This window comes from Lithobates pipiens, unplaced genomic scaffold (genome assembly GCF_037356315.1).
Source record: "Lithobates pipiens isolate NorthernLeopardFrog02 unplaced genomic scaffold, aLitPip1_a1.2 Scaffold_18, whole genome shotgun sequence".
Classification (NCBI taxonomy): domain Eukaryota; kingdom Metazoa; phylum Chordata; class Amphibia; order Anura; family Ranidae; genus Lithobates; species Lithobates pipiens.
Window position 1 is genome coordinate 630,625,468 of NW_027507758.1, and position 21,649 is coordinate 630,647,116.

At 44.2% G+C, this 21,649-nt stretch overlaps 2 protein-coding genes across 4 annotated transcripts in view; one reads left to right on the forward strand and one right to left on the reverse strand.

Annotated features, from left to right (window-relative positions):
- The window catches only part of LOC143989630 (uncharacterized), a 96,993-nt gene extending 77,912 nt beyond the window's left edge, over nt 1-19,081 (forward strand). For all 3 annotated transcript variants that reach the window (XM_077489877.1, XM_077489875.1, XM_077489876.1), the window contains one exon: nt 17,452-19,081. In XM_077489877.1, coding sequence (XP_077346003.1) covers nt 17,452-18,779 — 1,328 coding nt within the window. In that variant the 3' untranslated portion in view covers nt 18,780-19,081. The remainder of the gene's footprint in view (nt 1-17,451) is intronic.
- LOC143986879 (uncharacterized) overlaps nt 1-21,649 on the reverse strand; it is a 1,041,669-nt gene that overhangs the window by 231,263 nt on the left and 788,757 nt on the right. The gene's annotated exons all lie outside the window — the stretch shown is intronic.

Genomic DNA, 21,649 nt, shown 5'->3' on the forward strand with positions numbered 1-21,649 from the left:
TTACTGAACAGCTTACTGAGGAGGAACAGGAAGTGAGAAATTCAGACAAAGAAAACAAAGAAAAAAAAACATTTATAAGGGAAATCGAAGGAAAAGATAAGTGAACCAGCAATGCACTAGCATAAAGGAACCTATTTAGAAAATAAAAAACGAACCTTTACAACCCCTTTAAGTAGGCAGGAATGACGAGTAGGATAACATCAACAGCTGAGTAACTGTGGAGAGATATGAGCTGGCAACTAGCCGACAGCTCAGCGGACAGCTCAGAGAAGGAAGGGCTGAGCCCAGCCCTGACACACCCATACTGCTCAATGATTGGTCCAGAGTAGGGCGGGGACTGGGTAATATCAGCCTGTAATCCCCTGGTCACTTTCCTGAGCTGTGTTCCCCGTCCTGTATTCCTGTATTTCTCTTGGATAATATTCCTTCTCTGTGCTGGAGACACAATGTATGTATCTAGACTAGGGATGGGCCAAACACCCCCTATTTGGCTCGCACAAGAACATCTTGAACAGGGAAAAAGTTCTAGCGAACAAGCAAAGTCTATTAAAGTCTATGGGACACAAACAGTAAAAATCAAAAGTCCTAATTTTAAAGGCTTATATGCAAGTTATTGCCATAAAAAGTATATGGCGCCTGTACTGTCCTGAGGGATATGTATCAATGCAAAAAAAGGTTTTTAAAACAATCGTTTTTAAAAGATCAGTGATTTTACTGATCCCAGAAATACAGATTAAAAAACTACGAAAAAAAATACGTAGGGTACCCCCAAAATTTAATACCAGGTCCTTCGCGTCTGGTATGGATTTTAAGGGGAGCTCACCAAGATGAAAAAAAAAAACGAATCTAGTCCCTCCCAGAATCCATACCAGACCCTTATCCAAGCATGCAGCCTGGCTGGTCAGGAAAAGAGGGGGACGAGCAAGCAATCCCCCTCCTGAACCATACCAGGCCACATGCCCTCAACATGGGGGGTGGGTGTTTTGGGGCAGGGGGGCTCTGTGCCCCCCACCCCAACACACCTTGTCCTCACGTTGATGAGGACAATGGCCTCTTCCCGACAACCCTGGGCTTTGGTTGTTGGGGTATGCAGGTCTTAATGGAATCTGGAAGCCCCTTTAACAAGGGGGCTCACAGATTCCGGCCCCCCCTATGTGAATGTGTATTGGGTACATAATACCTGTACCTATTCACCAAAAAAGTATCAAAAAGTAAGAAACACAGTAAACAGTTTTTGACAAGTCCTTTATTAAAAAATAAAAAAATAAATAGTGTCCTTCGATGTAATCCACTGTAAATCACCTCGCCCGCCAGACCCGAAAGATATAAGAAAAAAAGAACGCTCCACCCCCTGGGAGGCCTCCCGACCGTCTCCCTCCTTTCTGCTTTTGACAGTTCTTATATAGGCAAGGGACGGGGCCACCTGGTCACGTCACCTGTTAGCACCGCCCCTTCTGATGTCACATGACATGTGCAGTCAGAAAGTGGGCGGTGCCACTGGGTGACATACCCGGATGGCCCCGCCACTTGCCTATGTAAGAGCTGTCAAAAACAGAGAGGAGGCAGATGGTCGGGAAGCTTCCCTAGAAGAAGACAGCTGTTTTTTTTCTGTCCGGAGGCAACATGATTAACGTTGATTGATACACCGAGGAACACTATATATTTTTTCCTTTTTTAATAAAGGACTTGTCAAAAACAGGTTACTATGTTTCTTAATTTTTGACACTTTTTTTTGGTGAATGGGTAGGGGTACAATGTACCCATACCCGACACCCATTCATATAGGGAGGGGCTGGGATCTGGGGGCTCCCTTGTTAAAGGGGGCTTTCAGGTCCAATAAGCCCCTCGCTCGCAGACCCTGACAACCACTGTCCAGAGTTGCCGGGATGAGGACAAGGTGCTTTGAGGGGCCTGGTATGGTTCAGGAGGGGGGGGCACTCGCTCATCCCCCCTTTCCTGGCCTGCCAGGCTTCATGCTCAGATAAGGGGACCAGTAGTAAAAAACTATTGATGATGGTATAATCGATAAAGTTAATTTATTGGATGCATGCTGAGATTTAAAATTAAAAACAACTGTCAATGAAAAAATTAGATAATAAAATTATTAGACTTCATAAGCACAACTCATTAACATGGTTGAAGTGATCAGAAAATTAGTTTATATGATCCCACCATGACTTCCAGATGGCAAGGGGTTAATGTCAGCAAGTGTGCTCCAAGCTCCGATCCTGATCGGCAGGCCCAATGGCTCAATGTGCAGGAAGAAAAATAAAGGTAGCGAGACTAAATTTTAAAAACAGAGCAGCACGGTGGGACTTTGTATGAGGCACGAGTTGTGTAGAGCCAAAGTGAAAAATTATCGGGGATAATTTGACCCAGATATACAATGATGGAAATCCAGTAACAGAAACCAGTCCCCAGGGATGTACCCCCATTCGTTTCAAAGTTGATGTGATCCACGTGGTAGCCATCTGGAAGAGGAGTATAGGCAATGAAGGTCCGCAAGTGCATAGAGGCCATGGGGGTGACAGCCGTGTGGGGGCTGGGAATGAGCTGGAGGGAGTATATAGATTTCAATGCGGTCGTGGGTGTCCACCAACAACATGCTGGCAGCCAATAGGAGGCGGCGGTGGCGCCAAACAGCTGAACAGCGTCAGCTGCTCGCCTTCGGTCTTGTTTTTTTTTTTTCAAAGGTAGAGAGACACCGCTCTCTAAGGTGCACTTATTTCAGATATCAGACTCGCTGTGATCCAGGAGGTGTATTGTAGATCACGCCTCTGAACGACCTCGGTCAAGTTGGCTGATCAGGCTGGCTGGAACCTGGCGTGTTAGAGGGCGCTCTGGGTGGCGCGCACTGAATCTGGAAGCTGGGAGGCAAGGTCAGGGCTGGAAACGAGGAGTACCAGGAAGCTAGGCGGATAGCAAGCTCAAAGTTGCTGTGCCGACCGTGACTTACATGTTTCACGCCCCTGCGCTTTATCAAGGTCAAGGGAGCCAACGGCAGCAGACAGATATATAAGCATATAGGTGTGGAGGGGGGAAGGGCTATTAACTCTTGTGACGTTAACCCCTTGTGTACACTATAGGGGTGCAAAGGATCAAAAAACTCACGAATCGGATCGTTCCTTGGATCAGAGTCACGGATCGGATCATTTTTCAGATCAGCAAATTAATTTGCAAAAACCTGTGAAAATTCCACCACCATATAGTCCCCACTGTAATATCCTCTATCTCCCCCACTGTAATATTGGCTGAGCATGGCTGGGTACAGCTGAGTATGGCTGACCACAGGCTGGCAGGGTATGGCAGAGTATGGGCTGGCAGGGTATGGCAGAGTATGGGCTGGCAGGGTATGGCAGAGTATGGTGGCAGAGTATTGGCAGGCAGGGTATTGCTGGGTACTTCAGGGTATGAAGGGATGGCTGCTTCCATCCGATCTCTCCCCTCCACTGTACAGATTAGTACAGAGAGGGGCGAGAGGAACCTAGTACACTATAACAGTGAGTATATGCATGCACATTACACAGAACAGCTGATAAAGCGCAGGAGCGTGAAACATGTAAGTCGTGATCACCACGGCAACTTTGAGCTTGCGATCCGCCTAGCTTCCTGGTACTCCTCGTTCCCGACCCTGACCTTGACTCCCGGCTTCCGGATTCAGTGCGCGCCACCCAGAGCACCCTCCAACACGCCAGATTCCAGCCAGCCTGATCAGCCAGCTTGACCGAGGTCATTCAGAGGCGCGATCTACAACACACCTCCTGGATCACAGCGAGTCTAATATCCGGAATACAGCCACTTAGTGCACCTTTATTTTTCTTCCTGCACATTGAGCCATTGGGTCTGCCGATCAGGATTGGAGCTTGGAGTACACTTGCTGACATTAACCCCTTGTCATCTGGAAGTTATGGTGGGATCGCATATACTAATTTTCGGATCACTTCAACCATGTTAATGAGTTGTGCTTATGAAGTCTAATCATTTTACTATCTCATTTTTTCACTGACAGTTGTTTTTAATTATAAATCTCCACATGTATCCAATAAATGAACTTTATTGATTATATCATCAGCAATAGTTCTTCACTACTGGTCCCATTGACTGCATTTTTGTTTATTTGTGTTGTCTACTTTTCTTCCAGAAGTTTGCAGCTGCACTGGTGTCCAGCTATTTCTTGCACAATTGTTATGACGTGACAAAAGTTTCTGATGACTGCCAGTTTTAGCGCTTTAGAACTGTTTGTTTTCTGTATGCTCAGATAAGGGCCTAGTTTGGATTTTGGGGGGGGGGCGCCACACCATTTTTTTTTTTGGCACTGAGTTTTCCTTAAAATCTATACCAGATCCAAAGGGCCTGGTATGGATTTTGGTGGGGACCCCACGCCGTTTTTTTTTTTTTTTATTATTCTGTCGTAGGGTTCCCTTTAACCACTTCAATACAGGGCACTTTCACCCCCTTCCTGCCCAGATCAATTTTCAGCTTTCAGTGCTCTCACAATGAATGACAGTCCTGCAACACTGTACCCAAACAAAATTTTTATCATTTTTTTTCACACAAATAGAGCTTTCTTTTGGTGGTACTTAATCACCACTGGTTTTATTTTCTGTTTTTTTTGTGATATACGTAAAAAAAGAGCGAACATTAAAAAAACAAAAAACAAAACTTTTTTTCGTTTCTATTATACAATTTTTGCAAACAAATCATTTTTATTCATTATTTTGGGACAAAATTTATACTGCTACATATGTTTGGTAAAAATAACCCAAATTAGTGGATATGATTTTTAAGTCTGTGCGAAAGTTATAGAGTCGACAAGCTATGGTGTCAATCATAATAAATTGATCACACCTGATGTCCTGACAGCTTATTTCTTGAGGCCCTGAAATGTCAGGACAGTGCAAATATCCCCAAATGACCCCCTTTTTCCAAAGTAGACAGTCCAAAGTATTTAGTAAGAAGCATGGTGAGTTTTTTGAAGTTGTAATTTTTTCCCCACAATTCTTAGGATAATTAAGAAATTATTTCTATTTTTTCTACACAAAAATATCATAATAAGTATTTTCTCACACACAGCATATACATACTTTAAATCACACCCCAAAATACATTCTGCTACTTCTCCTGAGTGTGGCAATACCACATGTGTGAGACTTTTTCACAGCCTGGCCACATAGAGAGGCCCAACATGCAGGGAGCACCTTCAGTCTTTCTTGGAGTCTCTTGTTTACAACGGCATCTCTCCGTTCAGCCGCCCCGTGAGAAGATCGCGGGTATGCCCGCGGCGATCGAGTCCGTGGGACCCCCGACCGGACTCACGGGGGTCCCGACCAGCACGCGAGCGCACCGCCGGCATTAAAGATTGGATGTACCTGTACGCCAATATGCCTGCCCGTGCTATTCTGCCGACGTACATCGGCGTGCGCCGGTCGGGAACTGGTTAATGGAGTGGTTATACTAAATGAACCAAAGGCGCCTACACAGTCTCAATCTGGTGAGTGGCCATTTTGGCAAGTGTGGGTGAAGTCACTTGATTGGTGAATAGAAGAAGCACTTTATAGAAGAAGCACTTTAAATAGTAGGAATTTAGTGGCACTGGAGTGATCACTCACTTAGGACATTCATGTGGCACTGGAATTGTTTTTCTTTTTTCTATTTTTCTATATTGTTTACATATTTTTTATGCTTGTATTTTCCATCCATATTGTCTATATCAATTGCACTTTATATAGGGGGATGAGAGTAAAGTGAGGAATTTAATTGAGACACGGCACTTTATGTGGTTTTGTATAAAACACTGTGAAAGTGATATCTGACACTAAATAATTGTGGTGATAGTTAGCGCAATCCATATTACACGCATATTTTATATTAAATTTGTCTACTCATATAGTAACATTTATACCTGATTGCAGCAAACTAACATATAATCTGTTGAAACCTTTTGCGCCGGTAATTCGTTGGTTTTTCGCTTGGGTACTCTGGCGGGCTTCAGGAGGGAGGGACTGTTCCTGCTGGCATCATTTTACAATGCGCCAGTAGGGATGTGGTTAATATCCATACCGTACCCAAAGGGTCCCTCCATGCCATTTTTTTCCCCCAATGTTTTTAAATTGGCATTTTTTTTTTATAATTCTTTTTTTTTTATTTAGCTCTCAACGAGGAAGCCTTAACAACCTAGTGGGATGTTCGCCTGCCGAGCGCACAGTCAATAAGTGCCCAGAAAGTTTGTGTGTTAGGCGAATACCTGAATGGGCAATATTCAGGCCAAACCTATGCTCGGCCAAAACCATTTGCCCATCCCTGGTGCCTGAACACTGTAAACCCTCACCCGTGTTGTTAAAAAAATTAGAAGACAAATTTAAATGACATGCACTGGTCAAACAGGTGCATACAAATTAAGCCTTGGGTGTTGGTGGTGCCTGAACACTGTAACCCCTCACAGTTACTCTTGTTGGGTGCAGGGACGGGCAGCGCTGTAAAAATTAGAACAAAATTGCAATTACATGCAGCTGTCAAACATGTATGATTAAGCACCATATTCAGGTGTGAAACATGTAAGCAGCTTGCATCCCCCTCTTTTGTACCGTATGGATTGACTGCTGTACACTGCATTTTTACCCAATAAAGGTGTTGTATTGGAGTGCTGCCCTCCAGGCTTATTCATTTGTTCTCTGCACCTTTCAAACAGGTGCAGAAAAAATGGGCCTTGGGTGTTGGTGGTACCCTAAACCAAAAATATTATTGGAAGCTAGCATAATCAAGATTCAGCAATAGGATAGGCATCATAGGCAGTCTTCAAGGGATCCCAGATCCCTAGAAAATGCAATCAGTTTCATCAGCATCAGGGGCTTCATAGCAGCTGTTGATCCAGGACTGATTCATTTTGATAAATGTCAGCCTGTCAACGAAGTCTGTGTTTTAAATTGTATTTATTAAGTTTTTACAAGTAAAAAATCTTACATACTTTGCAAAACAATCTGCAAATCATTCATAAAAATACAAAACATTCTCAAAATACACATAAACATAAATACATAAAAAATACATATAGGTACACAAATGGAGCTATCCTCTGACATGCATTTAAGTACAGAAGTGAATTTCTACCACAGCATATACTCTTAATTCTCCTGGTCCATCTAAATAACTTACAAGAAAAAAGGAAAGAAGAGAACAATGGGAACAGGCCCATTCCCCTATCCTCACCCCCTAAACAGGGAAAAAAACATATATACATAAATATATACACATATATACATAGACATATATACACACCTAGGTGTGTATATATGAGGAAACTTCCCCCCATATCCTTATGTGAACTACATTACCCCAATATAACCAAATATAAGCCCCTCGTACCCGTGTCTATTTATTTCGAGGGAAGTCTTGCATCCCCAATGACGTGTTGGTGACCCTTCCCCCCTCTGATGTGGCTTCCCCACTTGCATCAGAGGGAGCGGGGTCAGGTGACGGGTGGCCCCGCCCTCCTCATATAAGAAATGTCAGGCTGCCGGGATCCCGCAGTGTCTCCGCCAGTGGAAACAGAGGAAGGACGGATGGACTGCGCTGCGCTGGACTGGAGGGAGAGATCACGCGTCGCTGGATCAGATCAGTCATCGCTAGACCCCGGAGAGATGATCATCCCTCGCTGGATAGCAAGAGTGGATTACCACCGCTGGAATCTTTTTATTTTTAATAAAGGACTTTTTCAAAAGTGTGTTTGTCTTATTTAACTATTTTTTACACTTTCTTTGTGAAATGGTAGGGGTACTTTTGTACCCCCTTACCATTTCAAACAGGGGGGGGCCGGGATCTGGGGGTCCCCTTCTTAAATGGGGCCTCCCGATTCTGATAAGCCCACCGCCCGCAGACCCCCACAACCACCGGCCAGGGTTGTGGGGGATAAGGCCCTTGTCCTCATCAACATGGGGACATGGTGCTTTGGAGGGGACCCCAAAGCATCCTCCCAATGTTGAGGGCATGTGGCCTGGTACGGTTCAGGAGGTGGGGGGCGCTCTCTCATCCCCCCCCTCTTTTCCTGCGGCCTGCCAGGTTGCGTGCTCGGATAAAGGGTCTGGTAGTGATTTTTTTTTTTAAAGTTGACGTAGGGTTCCCCTTAATATCCATACCAGACCTGAAGGGCCTGGTAATTGAATTTGGGGGAACCCCACGCTTTTTTTTTTTTGTATCAATGACTTTCAATGAGTGTTCTCTGTATTACGGGAGCCGACAATTCATTATAGCCACGAGTGATTTCAAATGACTGCAGAAATGACACTTTGTGCAGGGACAGTTCTAAGCATGGGAAACATGCGCCCCTTCACAGGAATACTATAGACACCCTCCAGGTACAAAATTTAAAGGAATATTACACTTTTATTGTTTCACTTTTATCATTATTAAAATCACTGCTCCTGAAAAAACTGCAGTTTTTAAAACTTTTTTTTTGCATTGATACATGTCCCCTGGGGCAGGACCCAGGTCCCCAAAAACTTTTTAGGACAGTAACTTGCATATTAGCCTTTAAAATTAGCACTTTAGGTTTTTGAACCTTCGAGTCCCATAGACTTTAATAGGGTTCTAAAGTTCACACAAAGTTTAGGTCTGTTCACAGGTTCTGGTGCGAACCGAACCGGGGGGTGTTCGGCTCATCCTTATTTAGTATCTCCATTTTCTCCCTATTGATCTTAAAATTCGAAACCACCACATATTCACCCAAAAGTGATTGCTTGGGATTCGTTATATATAGAATAATATCATCTGCAAATGCAGATATCTTATGTTCTTGCCCAGAGACCTCTATACCTTCAATTTCATAATTCGCTCTTATAGATTCCAGGAGGGGTTCTAGAGCGCAAAGAGTAGGGGGGAGAGTGGGCATCCCTGGCACATCCCATTATAGAGCCTAAATGTATCTGACAGAGTTACATTCACCTGAATTTGGGCCGTAGGGTAGGAGTATAAAGCCTCTATCCACCTAAACATTCGTGGACCTAGGCCAAATTTATATAGTGTCTGCAACATATATTCCCAATCTACCCTATCAAAAGCCTTTTCGGCATCTACAGATTCCGTTTTTTGCTTCATGCTTTAAAAGGGTTGTCCTTAATATATTATCCCTAGCTTTTCTACCGGGGACAAAGCCTGCCTGATCTCTATACAATCTGGCATATACAGCTTCAATCTTTCGGCCAAGATCCTTGCATACATTTTTACATCTTCATTAATCAGGGAAATTGGCCTAAAGCTGGAGCATAATATTGGATCCTTCCTTTCCTTTGCCAAAATTGTTATATAGGCCCCCAGAGATTCCTTGCGTATCTTCATTCCTCCCCCAATGGAATTCATATATAGATGGAAGTAAGGCGTCAGGGTTCCAAGGAACTTTTTAATATATAGGGACGTGTACTCTGGCCCTGGACTTTTTCCGCTGTTACTGTTTTTAATTGCCTGCTCTATCTCTTCCCTAGAGATATCGCTATCAAGCTTACTTGAATACTCTTCTGATATAACTGGTATTTCTATCTTCCGAAGATACTGATCAATTTTATTCCTTCTATTTTGTTTATTGTCGCAGTCTTGACTGTCACTTACGTTATATAGTGATTGATAATATTCTAGAAAAAATGTATTAATATCTCTAGTTGAATGTTTCATCACTCCCTTTTTATTTTTGCGATATAATTCAGATTCCGTCTAGGTTTAATTGCCCCCCCCCCCCCCCAATAGTCTACCCGGTTTATTACCAAATTCATATTGCCTTTTAGCCGACTTCAGAAATACCCGTTTTGTATCCTGTTACAGCAAATCCCTCAGTGCCTCCCGCTTTCCTGTTAGTTCAACCATTATTTTACAATTATTTAACCCTTTGTGTAACCGCTCCAGCTCCTGGATTTCCTGCAGAATCAGTTGCTTCTGCTATTAATTTCTCTCTCATACATACTTTATGGGTTTCCCACAATACAGTTGGCGCAATATTCTCTACATCGTTTTCTTTAAAAAACAAAAAACAAATTCAGATCTATTTCTAAAGCCTCAAATATATCATAATCATATAAGAGAGGTTCATCTAACCTCCAGGATCTTTGCCTATCCGGTATGTCTTCTATGTCCAAGCTAGCAAGCTGATGGTCCAGGAAAATATAATCAATTCTCGAGTAGGAAGAGTGTACCTGAGAGTAATATGTAAAGTCCCTCCCCCTAGGGTGTAAAATTCTCCATGCCTCCACATGTTGCTGCTGATGTAGTTTTCGTTTGACTACCTTAAGAGCTGGATCGACTACAACATTGAGATCTCCTGCCATTATAACCCCCCTCTTTAAATTTCTCCAATTTATTCAATACTTTTCTAAAAAAAAAAAAAAAAAAAAGGCGGGGGTGGGTATTAGGGCAGTTATTTTGAACTAATGTATATGTTTTATTAACCTCTTTGCGCCCGCACTATAGCCGAATGATGGCCGTAGACCAGGCGCTTTCGTCCGGGAGGCTGTCCCTGGACGTCCTGTTGTTTACTTCCGCAATGCGCGCCGCCGCGGGCGCGCATCGGAGAAGTTCTATGTTTGCCGTGTCCCCCAGAGACAGGCAAACACAGATCACTGTAAACGGCCAATCACAGCAGCCGTTTACAGCACAATCGGCGTGTCCAATGGGAGATGATCTCATATGTAAACATATGAGATCATCTTTCAGCGCCGCTCTCTCTCCTCACACATACAGAGTGTGAGAGGGGAGAGATGAACGGCTGCAGCGGCCGTAAGTGTGTAAAAAAAATAAAAGTGCCATCCTCCCCCCAGTGCCATCTGCCCCAGTGACATCCGCCCCAGTGACATCCACCCCAGTGCTACCTGCCCCCAGTGCCACCTGTTGTCAGTGCCATTTGTCCCCAGTGCCATCTGTCATCAGTGCCACGTATAAGTGCCACGTGTCATCAGTGCCACATAGTGCCATCTGTCATCAGTGCCACGTATCAGTGCCATTTGTCATCAGTGCCACCTGTCAGTGTCACGTGCCATCTGTCATCAGTGCCACGTATCAGTGCCATTTGTCATCAGTGCCACCTGTCAGTGTCACGTGCCATCTTTTGTCAGTGTCACGTGTCATCAATGCCACTTATCAGTGCCATCTGTCATCAGTGTCACGCGTCATCGGTGGCACGTATTAGTGCCATGTGTCTTCAGTGCCACGTATAAGTGCCATCTGTCATCAGTGCCACATATTAGTGCCATCTGTCATCAGTGCCACGTGTCATCAGTGCCACGTATAAGTGTCATCATTGCCACGTATCAGTGCCATCTGTCATCAGTGTCACGTGTCATTGTCCTGGTGCTCCAGGGCCTTCAAAAGTGTAATAAGTAGTCAACAAGTTAGATGTGTAATTTATGCTCCTAGAACACGTGATGGCGCTCCCTGCATGTTGGGCCTCTCTATGTGGCCAGGCTGTAAAAAAGTCCCACACATGTGGTAACATAATACTCAGGAGGAGTAGCAGAATTTTTTTGGTGGTGTCATTTGTGGTATACACATGCCATGTGAGAGAAATAACCTATTACAATGACAATTTTGTGGAAAAAAAAATGAAAAATCTTAATTTTGCAAAGAATTGTGGGAAAAAAAATGACAGCATCAAAAAGCTCACCATGCCTCTTACTAAATACCTTGGACTGTCTACTTTCCAAAAAGGGGTCATTTGGGGGGTATTTGTACTTTTCTGGCTTGTTCGGGTCACAAGAAGTGAGATTAAAATTTGCATAATTCTGTCACAGAAACAAAGAAATATGCTTTTTTTTTCAAAATTTTCGGTCTTTTTTCATTTATAGCGCAAAAAATAAAAACCCCAGAGGTGATCAAATACCACCAAAAGAAAGCTCTATTTGTGGGAAAAAAAGGACAAAAAATTCATTTGGGTACAGTGTTGCATGACTGAGTAATTGTCATTCAAAGTGTGAGAGCACCGAAAGCTGAAAATTGGTCTGGGCAGGAAGGGTATTTAAGTGCCCAGTAAGCAAGTGGTTAAACAGGGAGCCCTTAATAAATAAATAACTCTCTTTGGAGTCTGACTCTAGCTTTTAGATCTCTTATTAAATGAATATCCATGGAACCAAGTTGGATCATTTTTAGAGTTCAATCCAGCACTGGATGACCATTTAAAATGAGTCTCCTCCAAAAAGGCAATATATGATGACTAGCTTTTTCAATTCCTGCAATATTTGATCCCTCTTGCTGGGACTGTTTAACCCTCTAACATTATATGTAACTATCTTCAGAGGAGCCATTTTTCCAAGGGGCTAGATATATGCATCCAAGAGCGTATAGCCGCGGTATAAAAGAAGAACTTCTTTCCCTTTTCCACGGATGATCCATTCAGTGTACCACACAGTAACCAACATACCAAAACCTAACCTTTCCCCTAACATTCTCCCCCCCACACACATCCCTCTACAAAACCCTCCTCCCACCCCTCCTTACATTGAATATCAATGTTATATCCACCAGGCTACCACCTGTTGCCGGGCCCTAAGCCTGGTTGGACCTCCCTTGGGGGGCTGTAAATGCCCCGCATGGGCCCCCCAGGTCTCACCCCCCATTCGGGGGTGGTCCCAGGGCGCACGCAGGCACCGCCAGGTCCTTCGCGCCCCCACTGCCCGAGGGAGACTGTTTCTCAGCAGTCTATCTTATCCCTACCAGAGAGTCTATTACTTTTTTCCTATTTTTCCAATCTTATCCCTACCTGAAAACCTATTGCTTATTTTACATTTCTCCTATTTACTGAGCGGCTTCTGTACTCTATTCCATGACTGATTTTTAAGCTTCTCCCATTCTGGAGGTTTCTTTTCCTAATTTTCTAAATTAATGCATGGCAGGTCCAATTTACTGCAAAATTCTTTCAGGTCTTCTGTAAATCGCAAGGTAGCTGATATTCCTTGGTTTTTGGCTATCAAAAAAGATTTGAATCCCCATCCATAGAAAATCTTTTTCTCTTGTAATTGATTTATCAGGGGTTTCAGGGCTCTTCTGCGAGCTAGTGTCTCCTGTGACAGATCAGTAAAAAATAAGTACGGTAGCTCCATCATATTCAATAGCTTCAGTGCTTGTTGTTTTATTTCGTATTGGGAGAATCTCACTATTACATATCTAGCTATCTCAGATGGTAACATCATTGTTTTTTGTATTCTATCAAAGGCTATGGGAGATGGTGCTTCTTTTTTCATTATTTTATTGAACACTTCACGGACCACGGTTTCTAGGTCATTGCTTTTCACGGATTCTGGCAACCCACGGATCCTTAAGTTGTTTTGTCTGTTCCTATTTTCTTGATCTTCCAGCTTGTAGTAAATATTCCTCATTTCTATCCAATCCAGTTCCACCCTCTCACGCAGTTCCATGATAGATTTTTTGTGTTAGTCTAACTGTACTTCAGATTCTTCTACCCTTTTCAGTACATTCTGAATCTCCTCTCTAGTTGCATTCAGTTCTCCTTTGATCATACATTCTAAGTGTGACATCATCTCTGCCATATCCTGTTTGGTAGGGAGTGATTGAGAATTATCTCCTTCCTTTTGTATTTCCTTTTCTTTCCCTTTTTCCATCTTTTGTTGTTGATGTTGTTTTCCCAGAGTTTTCTATGGAGGTTTTCCTCCCTCCACCGCAAGATATTTATTCACTTGCCCTTCTAAAGAATGGAGTATTTCCTCCACCCTTTCCGCTTCCTGTTCCACCCTTTGATCTGCTTTATCCTGCACCTTATATGTTTTTATAGAATTTCCTTTTCCACTTTCTGTTTGATTAGCTTTTGCTCCCCTCTTCACCATTGTTCCCTCCCACAAACTCGCCCCCTCGTTTAAATTACATGTTATATTACTTTACTGTATATTCACTCTCCCTGTCTTTCCACTAATATTATACGTTATAGTAGCCCCTTATACACTACTTATATATAAATTACAGAGAGAAAAAAAAAACATACGTCTTAGCTAAAGTGCAGTGTGCAACCAATAGTGCAAATAATTATACAGGTAAATATACTAGTATTCAAATAAATGTGCAAGTTATAAGGCTTATATACCAATTATATATCAATTCAAGTGTATAGAATATTCATTCTGGAGTTTAGTTCTAGATTTGGGTACAGTTCAAATACCAGTTCAAAACTTCCTTAGTCTTTATAAGAGCCAAAAAAAATTACAACTAGCTTCTTACTGATTCAGCTGAAAAAGAAAGGAAAATTATTCTTCCAGCTTTCAATCTCTTCAGGCTTTTAAGATTATTTATGTACCGTATATACTCGAGTATAAGCCGAGATTTTCAGCCTCTTTTTTGAGGCTGAAAGTGCCCCCCTCGGCTTATACTCGAGTCATCGCTGTCTGCCCGCTCGATCAGCGTGTCGAGCAGACAGACAGCGGCCATTCTATTCAAAAGCCGCGCCTCCGGCTCCGCCTTCGCCTGTGATAGGCGGAACACTGAATTTCCCAGCAGCCTGTGTTCCGCCTATCACGGACATCGTATCATCCTCGTACTACGGACGAGGATGATACGAAGGCAGTGATAGGCGGAACACAGGCTGCTGGGAAATTCAGTGTTCCGCCTATCACAGGCGAAGGAGGAGGCGCGGCTTTTGAATTTTACAATGGCCGCCGAAGAGGGCACGGGACGGAGGCAAGGCAAGGCAAGGCAAGGCACGGCACGGCACGGGACGGGACGGGACGGGACGGAGGCAAGGCAAGGCACGACACGACGGCAAGGCACGGCACGGCACGGGACGGAACGGAGGCAAGGAGGCAAGGCACGGGACGGAGGCTCGGGACAAAGGTAGGCTGGACACACACACACACACACACACACACACACACACACACACACACACACACACACACACACATACACATATACACACACACACACACACACACACACACAGGGATGGGTGGATGGATGGAGACACACACAGGGATGGGTGGATGGATGGAGACACACACACACAGGGATGGATGGATGGATGGATGGAGACACACACACACAGGGATGGATGGATGGATGGACACACACACACACAGGGATGGATGGACGGACACACAGGGATGGACGGACACACAGGGATGGACGGACACACAGGGATGGACGGACACACACACAGGGATGGACAGGCATGTCTCACCCTCGGCTTATACACGAGTCAATAAGTTTGCCAGTTTTTTTGGGGGTAAATTGGGGGCCTCGGCTTATATTCGGGTCGGCCTATACTCGAGTATATACGGTAGATAGTTCCTACGTCTCACCACAGATTCGTCAGCATACAGTGGCAGGCAAAAGCTCAGCACAGTTCCCTTTGTGCCCAAAACTCCGTAGACTCTGAGGTGCCTTCCCGGGGGGTGGGAGGGGGATCCAGATATCTCCGGGGGGGTCAGTAGCTCTGTCCCTCCGCAGGCTTCCTCTCTCACCAAATCCAGGCACTGCTCTTACCACTCTTTCCTCTGCTTTGCGGCACACATGGCTCGCCCGCAGCATTCACGGACCGACCTCTCATGCTTCTCTCCTCTTTCACCAACAAGCTGCGGGACCCCCCAGACAGGTTAGTAACCTGAAAACTCCCGCATCACGGCTTCGCCGGCACCCGCTGCCCTGACGACCCGGGCTGCTCCTCCTCTCACCATCCCTCCGCACTGTACTATGCTGCAAACAAAGCTCCCGTCAAAAGCTCATGGGCCAGGGCCACACAGGAATGCCAGGCTGCAGGCAGGTAAGAATACAGCAGCAGATCAGGGATCCATCCAACAGGGCTCAATCCAGGAGTAGGTTTCCAGATTCAGGCTTTTCAACTCAGGGCCATACTCTGACTCGCTTTCGACTCACTTGGGGAAGTTCAGCTGCTGTTTGGCGCCATAATACATGGCCCTGCCCCTTGGGATCTCAACAAAGTCTGTGGAAAGGGGCACTCTTTTATCCATCACAAACTCTCCAGCAGCACTGAATGTCTGTTCGAAAAGCACTCTGGGTGCTGGTTGCTGTTCACAGACGCTCTCCATCCAATCTGACAAAGCTTGAGCTATTTTGAAAAGAATAATGTGCAAAAATGTCCCTCTCTAGATGTACAAAGCTGGTAGAGACATCCCCAAAAAAGACTTGCAGCTGTAATTGCAGCGAAAGGGGGTTCTACAAAGTATTGAGGGGGGCTGAATACAAATGTACCCCACACTTGTCACTTATTTATTTGTAAAACATTTTCAAAACCATTTATCATTTTCCTTCCACTTCACTTGGTCTATCACATAAAATACATTTACGTTTTTGGTTATAACATGAAAGAATGTGGAGAATATCAAGGGGCACCGTACATTACATCACTCTGAGGCCGCGTACACACGCGCGGACTGTTCGCCCAACTTTGTCCGCTGAACAGTGTTTGGGCGGACAGTCCGCTCGTGTGTGGGCTTTCAGCGGACAGTTTCAGCGGACAGTTTGACGAACAAGGTTTTTCGGAAATTCCGTAAAACTGTCCGCTGAAACCTTGTTTGAGCGAACAGTCCGCCCGTGTGTAGGCTTGTTCGTCAAACTAAGTTCCGCGCATGCTCAGAAAGGATTTACTCGCCGAAAGTTATAATGCAGTGTATAGGACGTCGTATTCTTCGTCCCGTCGTACGTGCCGTTCACGTCATCGCGCACGGTTTCAGCAAACTGTTCGTTCGTCGTGTGTGGCCATGTCCGTCCATGCTAATTTTGAGCGGACTGTTTGCCGAAACTGTTTGACGGACAAAGTTGGGCGAACAGTCCCCGCGTGTGTACGCGGCCTCATACTATATAGTCCTATCTGTTGTTTCTTATACAATATGTTGTACATTACATAGTCCTGACTTCTGCTCTCTCCCCTCTACCCACTGCTAAAGATACACATAATATGTATTCTCTTTTGTTACACCCATTTCCTACCAGCTGGACATTTTATATCCGATGATGTGATTGGAGCACAGAATTTTACATGTTTATAATAATGTGATAACATCCTCAAACTCTGGAACCTTAAACAGAAAGTGATAATGAGGGAGGAGTCAATAACCCAATGATGGGGGTCTTCAGGATCAGTCCAGTCTTCATCTTGGTTGTTCTCCCCCCATCCTCACTCTCTGACCTCTGGTGGGGCTCAGCCCCGCTGTTATTCATGACTAAATCATGGACTAAATAAGGAAGTGCAGGACTTCTTGTGTTGGGAAGATGGCCTATAATCCCCTCATCACTGTCACTCCTATAAAAGACAGTTCTCATTGTTTCCTCACTCTCTGACTAAGGTCCATGAATAAAGAAATGATCTGGTAGGAGATCAGAGGACCCATTTACTAGTTACCTTGAGGGGGGAATTGTAAGATCCTCAGAGACAAAGCTGCCTGATGTGGGCGGAGTCCTGGTTTAGGGGAACCAATCAGCTCATGTCTAGTAATAATCTTTATATTTCTATTTTAGTAGATGGACGGGAGATGAGGAAAACCTCAGAGGATTGTCTCACTTTGTCTCCAGACTGTAAATTAGAAGATGAGGACATCACACAGTATAGTCCAGGAGAAAACCCGACTACCTCAAATGTCCATCCAGCACCACACAGTGTAGATGAACCATCGTATTCCTCTTATCCTGAGGAACCTCAGACTGTGAGGGACGGGGCCGTCCTTCCAACAGATGAGAGGTTTCCCTGTACTGAGTGTGGGAAATGTTTCAGTTCTAAATTTGATCTTAATGTGCATAAAAGATCTCACATGGGGGAGAAGCCGTATTCTTGTTCTGAGTGCGGGAAGTGTTTTAATTTTAAATCCAAATATAATGTACATAAAAGATCTCATACGGGTGAGAAGCCATATTCCTGTCCTGAGTGTGGGAAATGTTTCTCACAGACGTCCCATCTTTACACACATCAAAGATCTCACACTGGGGAGCCGTATTCCTGTCCTGAGTGTGGGAAATGTTTTTTAGAGAAGTCCAATCTTAAAACACATCAGAGATCTCACACGCAGGAGAAGTCACTCTCCTGTCCTGAGTGTGGGAAATGTTTTTCAGATAAGTCCCATCTTCACACACATCTGAGATCTCACACGGGGGAGAAGCCATATTCCTGTCCTGAGTGCGGGAAAGGTTTCTCACAGACGTCCCATCTTTACACACATCAAAGATCTCACACGGGGGAGAAGCCATATTCTTGTCCTGAGTGCGGGAAGTGTTTTAATTTTGAATCCCAATATAATGTGCATAAAAGATCTCACACAGGTGAGAAGCCGTATTTCTGTCCTGAGTGTGGGAAATGTTATTCAGTCAAGTCCAATCTTAACACACATCAGAGATCTCACATGCGGGAGAAGCCACTTTCCTGTCCTGAGTGCAGGCAGTGTTTTTCAGATAAGTCCCAGCTTTACAAACATCAGAGGTCTCACACTGGGGAGAAGCCGTATTCCTGTCCTGAGTGTGGGAAATGTTTTTCAGAGACGTCCACTCTTAAAACACATCAGAGATCTCACACGCGGGAGAAGCCACTTTCCTGTCCTGAGTGCGGGAAATGTTTTTCAGATAAGTCCCATCTTCACACACATTTAAGATCTCACACAGGGGAGAAGCCATATTCCTGTTCTGAGTGTGGGAAATGTTTCTCACAGACGTCCCATCTTTACACACATCAAAGATGTCACACGGGGGAGAAACCATATTCCTGTCCTGAGTGCGGGAGATGTTTTTCAGTCAAATCCAATCTTACCAAACATCGGAGATCTCACATGCGGGAGAAGCCGTATTCCTGTCCTGAGTGAGGGAATTGTTCCTCTCTGAAGTCCTGTCTTCCTGTACATCAGGGATCCCACACAACCCTCGAGGTGTATTAGTGCCTTGAGTGCGGGAAATGTCTTCTATATGAATGTTGCTGGACATCACAGCTCTCATGTGGGGAAGAAGCACACCCTGATATACACCTCAGATATACTCCATGGCTGATCTTCATCATGGAAGAAACAGTTGATAAGGAGATCAGAGATCACCAAAGACATGGATGAAGTGTTTAACCGTGTTGGCCATTCATAGCAGTAGAAAAATAAAAATGGAGTCATTACTCTCATTGGCTGAGTACATTTTGTGGTGTAAGATTTCACAAACACTTACAAGTCAATTTTATATTTTATTTTTTATCAAATGTGTTAAAGTAAATGTTACTATATAGATTATAATACATGGTATTGTATTGATTATAATTGTATGCTTATCTTCTATTTGAAAGTCCTAAAACCTTTCCCTTAGAATAATGTGAGAGCTTTGAGAAACCACTTCTGCAAGTTTGCAAAAATAATGTCACAAACTAGTTCTACATCGGTCTAAACTCCTATATACATGCAGTATACCCCCTTCTTTATACACAGTATACCTCCTTCTATAAACACTGTAGAAACCCTTCTACCGTATGTACATAGTTTCCTGGCCATACCTCACGTCAGTACACAATGGGTTAATGCCTCATCTGGCACCCACATGACCAACTTTTCCTAGCTGAATAAAAGACTACCCCTCCCCCACTGACGTGTTCTTTTTTTTTTGGTCTGCTCCAGGCCACCTGTGGATTGCAGTGGTAAGTACTTTGTTTGCTGCAAGGACATCCCCCCCTACCGCACCACGCCTCCATGTTCAGCCTCTCACGGAGTTGGAAGACCCAGAATGTTGGATGTTAAAGCCTCCTGAAACTGGGTATCCCTTATGCCGGGTTGTGGGCAAAGTTGCTTAGATAGCACAAATATTTTAAAGGTGTGGTATTAGTAAGATCTGCAATGTCACCATTGGGATTTTTCTGTCTTGTGCCGCTCTCCTGGCTTTGTCTTCAGTCTGAGAGCGTTGGTGGATGATGTCACAGAGGGTACGGAGATGGACGTTGGGGGGTAGTGACCGCCAGTCACCAGGCAGCAGCTTAAACAGTCTTAGAACCTCCGGGCAGTAGAGGTTTAAAGTTCTTACTCAATACTTGTATCTATAAATGGCCTCTGAGCAAAGTCAGTTCTAATCTGTCATTTAACACCATGTTGTATGTCGGTTTGATGCAATGTTTTATCCAAATGGAATGCATATGTTCTGGACTCTGTAATGTCAAATATAAGTCACACAAAGTGTTTTTTTTTTTTTTTATCTATCTCAGTCTTAGAGCCGGCAGAGGAATTTGTTTTTTCTCCTCTCTGCGGTCCTGCCAGTTTTCTCTTGTGTGGTAAAGACTTATTGCTGTTTGCTCCCCTTCTGTGCGTTCATGGGGGTTAGACAGTCTGACTGGTTTTGTCTCAGATTCTGTGTCTCCTGTCTGCCTCTGGAAGGCTGCCCGACCTCACCTGCTGCTGCTTAAGTAAGTAGATAAAAAGTGAATGGGTCTTAAAGAGAAAAGGTACCTGTTTTTTTTCCTGGTGACAGAATTATGAGTTTTTTTCCATATTTTTTTGCACATATGAGATCACCACAACTGTCATTGGCACAGAAGATTAGCAAAGGTACGAGGGGGCGGCATGGGACATATCTTCAAAAGAGTGTACAAGGAATGCAGTATGGTGTTTTGCATGATTTTAGGAGCACAAGCCCTAAACACAAACACTCCAGAAAATCTAAAACCCACCACTGGTCATCCCTTGACCAGGACAATATACATTCCTCACATTCCCACACGGGGTGGCTTTCATGCTCCTCAAGCAGCTCAAGTGGCAATGGCTCACATGCGTTGCCTTTCCCATCCCTGTAGCAAACATACCACAATATCAACTTGCGCGATTACAACTGATCCAGAACACGGCGGCAAGGCTGATAACAGGAAAAAAACCCTGGGAATCAATCTCTCCTTCGCTGAGGAGCTTACATTGGCTAACCGTAAAAAATCGGATCACGTTCAAGACCCTTTGCCTCACCCACAAATGCGTGCATAGAGAAGCTCCGCAATACCTAATGGAGAAAATAAATCATTACACACCAAACCGCAGTCTTCAATCAGCCAACAAAAACCTCCTCATCGTGCCCAAAGCTCGGTATAAATCCAAGTGGGATTGGAGATTCGCTGTCCAAGGGCCTCGGCTATGGAATGCTCTACCAATCAACATCCGCCTGGAAGAAAATCACCTGGCTTTTAGGAAAAAACTAAAGACCTTCCTCTTTTAGCAGATGATCAAAGCTTGCCACAGCGCCTAGAGGCAATTCAGTTCGCATTGTGCGCTATACAAGTCATTCATTCATTCAACATTGGCCATTAATTGGCATGGATTGCCACAAATACCAATGGATAAGGAACAGACACAGACCCAACCACCGCAAACGCACGCAGATATTTCCAAATGTGAAAAAGGAAGAACTTTTCCCATAACGACGGAGTTAAAAGCTCATTGATGAAGAATGGGAGAGATGTGGTAAGAAGACCAATTTACAGTAAAGGTATCCAAGCTTTATCCAATGAAGCTGGCTAATGCATGCTTAAGCAACGCACTTCCAGGAGTGGATGGGGCCTGCCGGCATTTGGTGCGCAAGTGTTTTTGCCTTTTAATACCTTTTAAGAATCCCACAGGTTGAAAAAAATGTACTTAAGGCTGGTTTACACTGTATGCAGTCCAATGCGTTTTTATTAGAGTCAAAAATACATGAACAGTGTTTACCATGGATTCCAATGGTCTACATC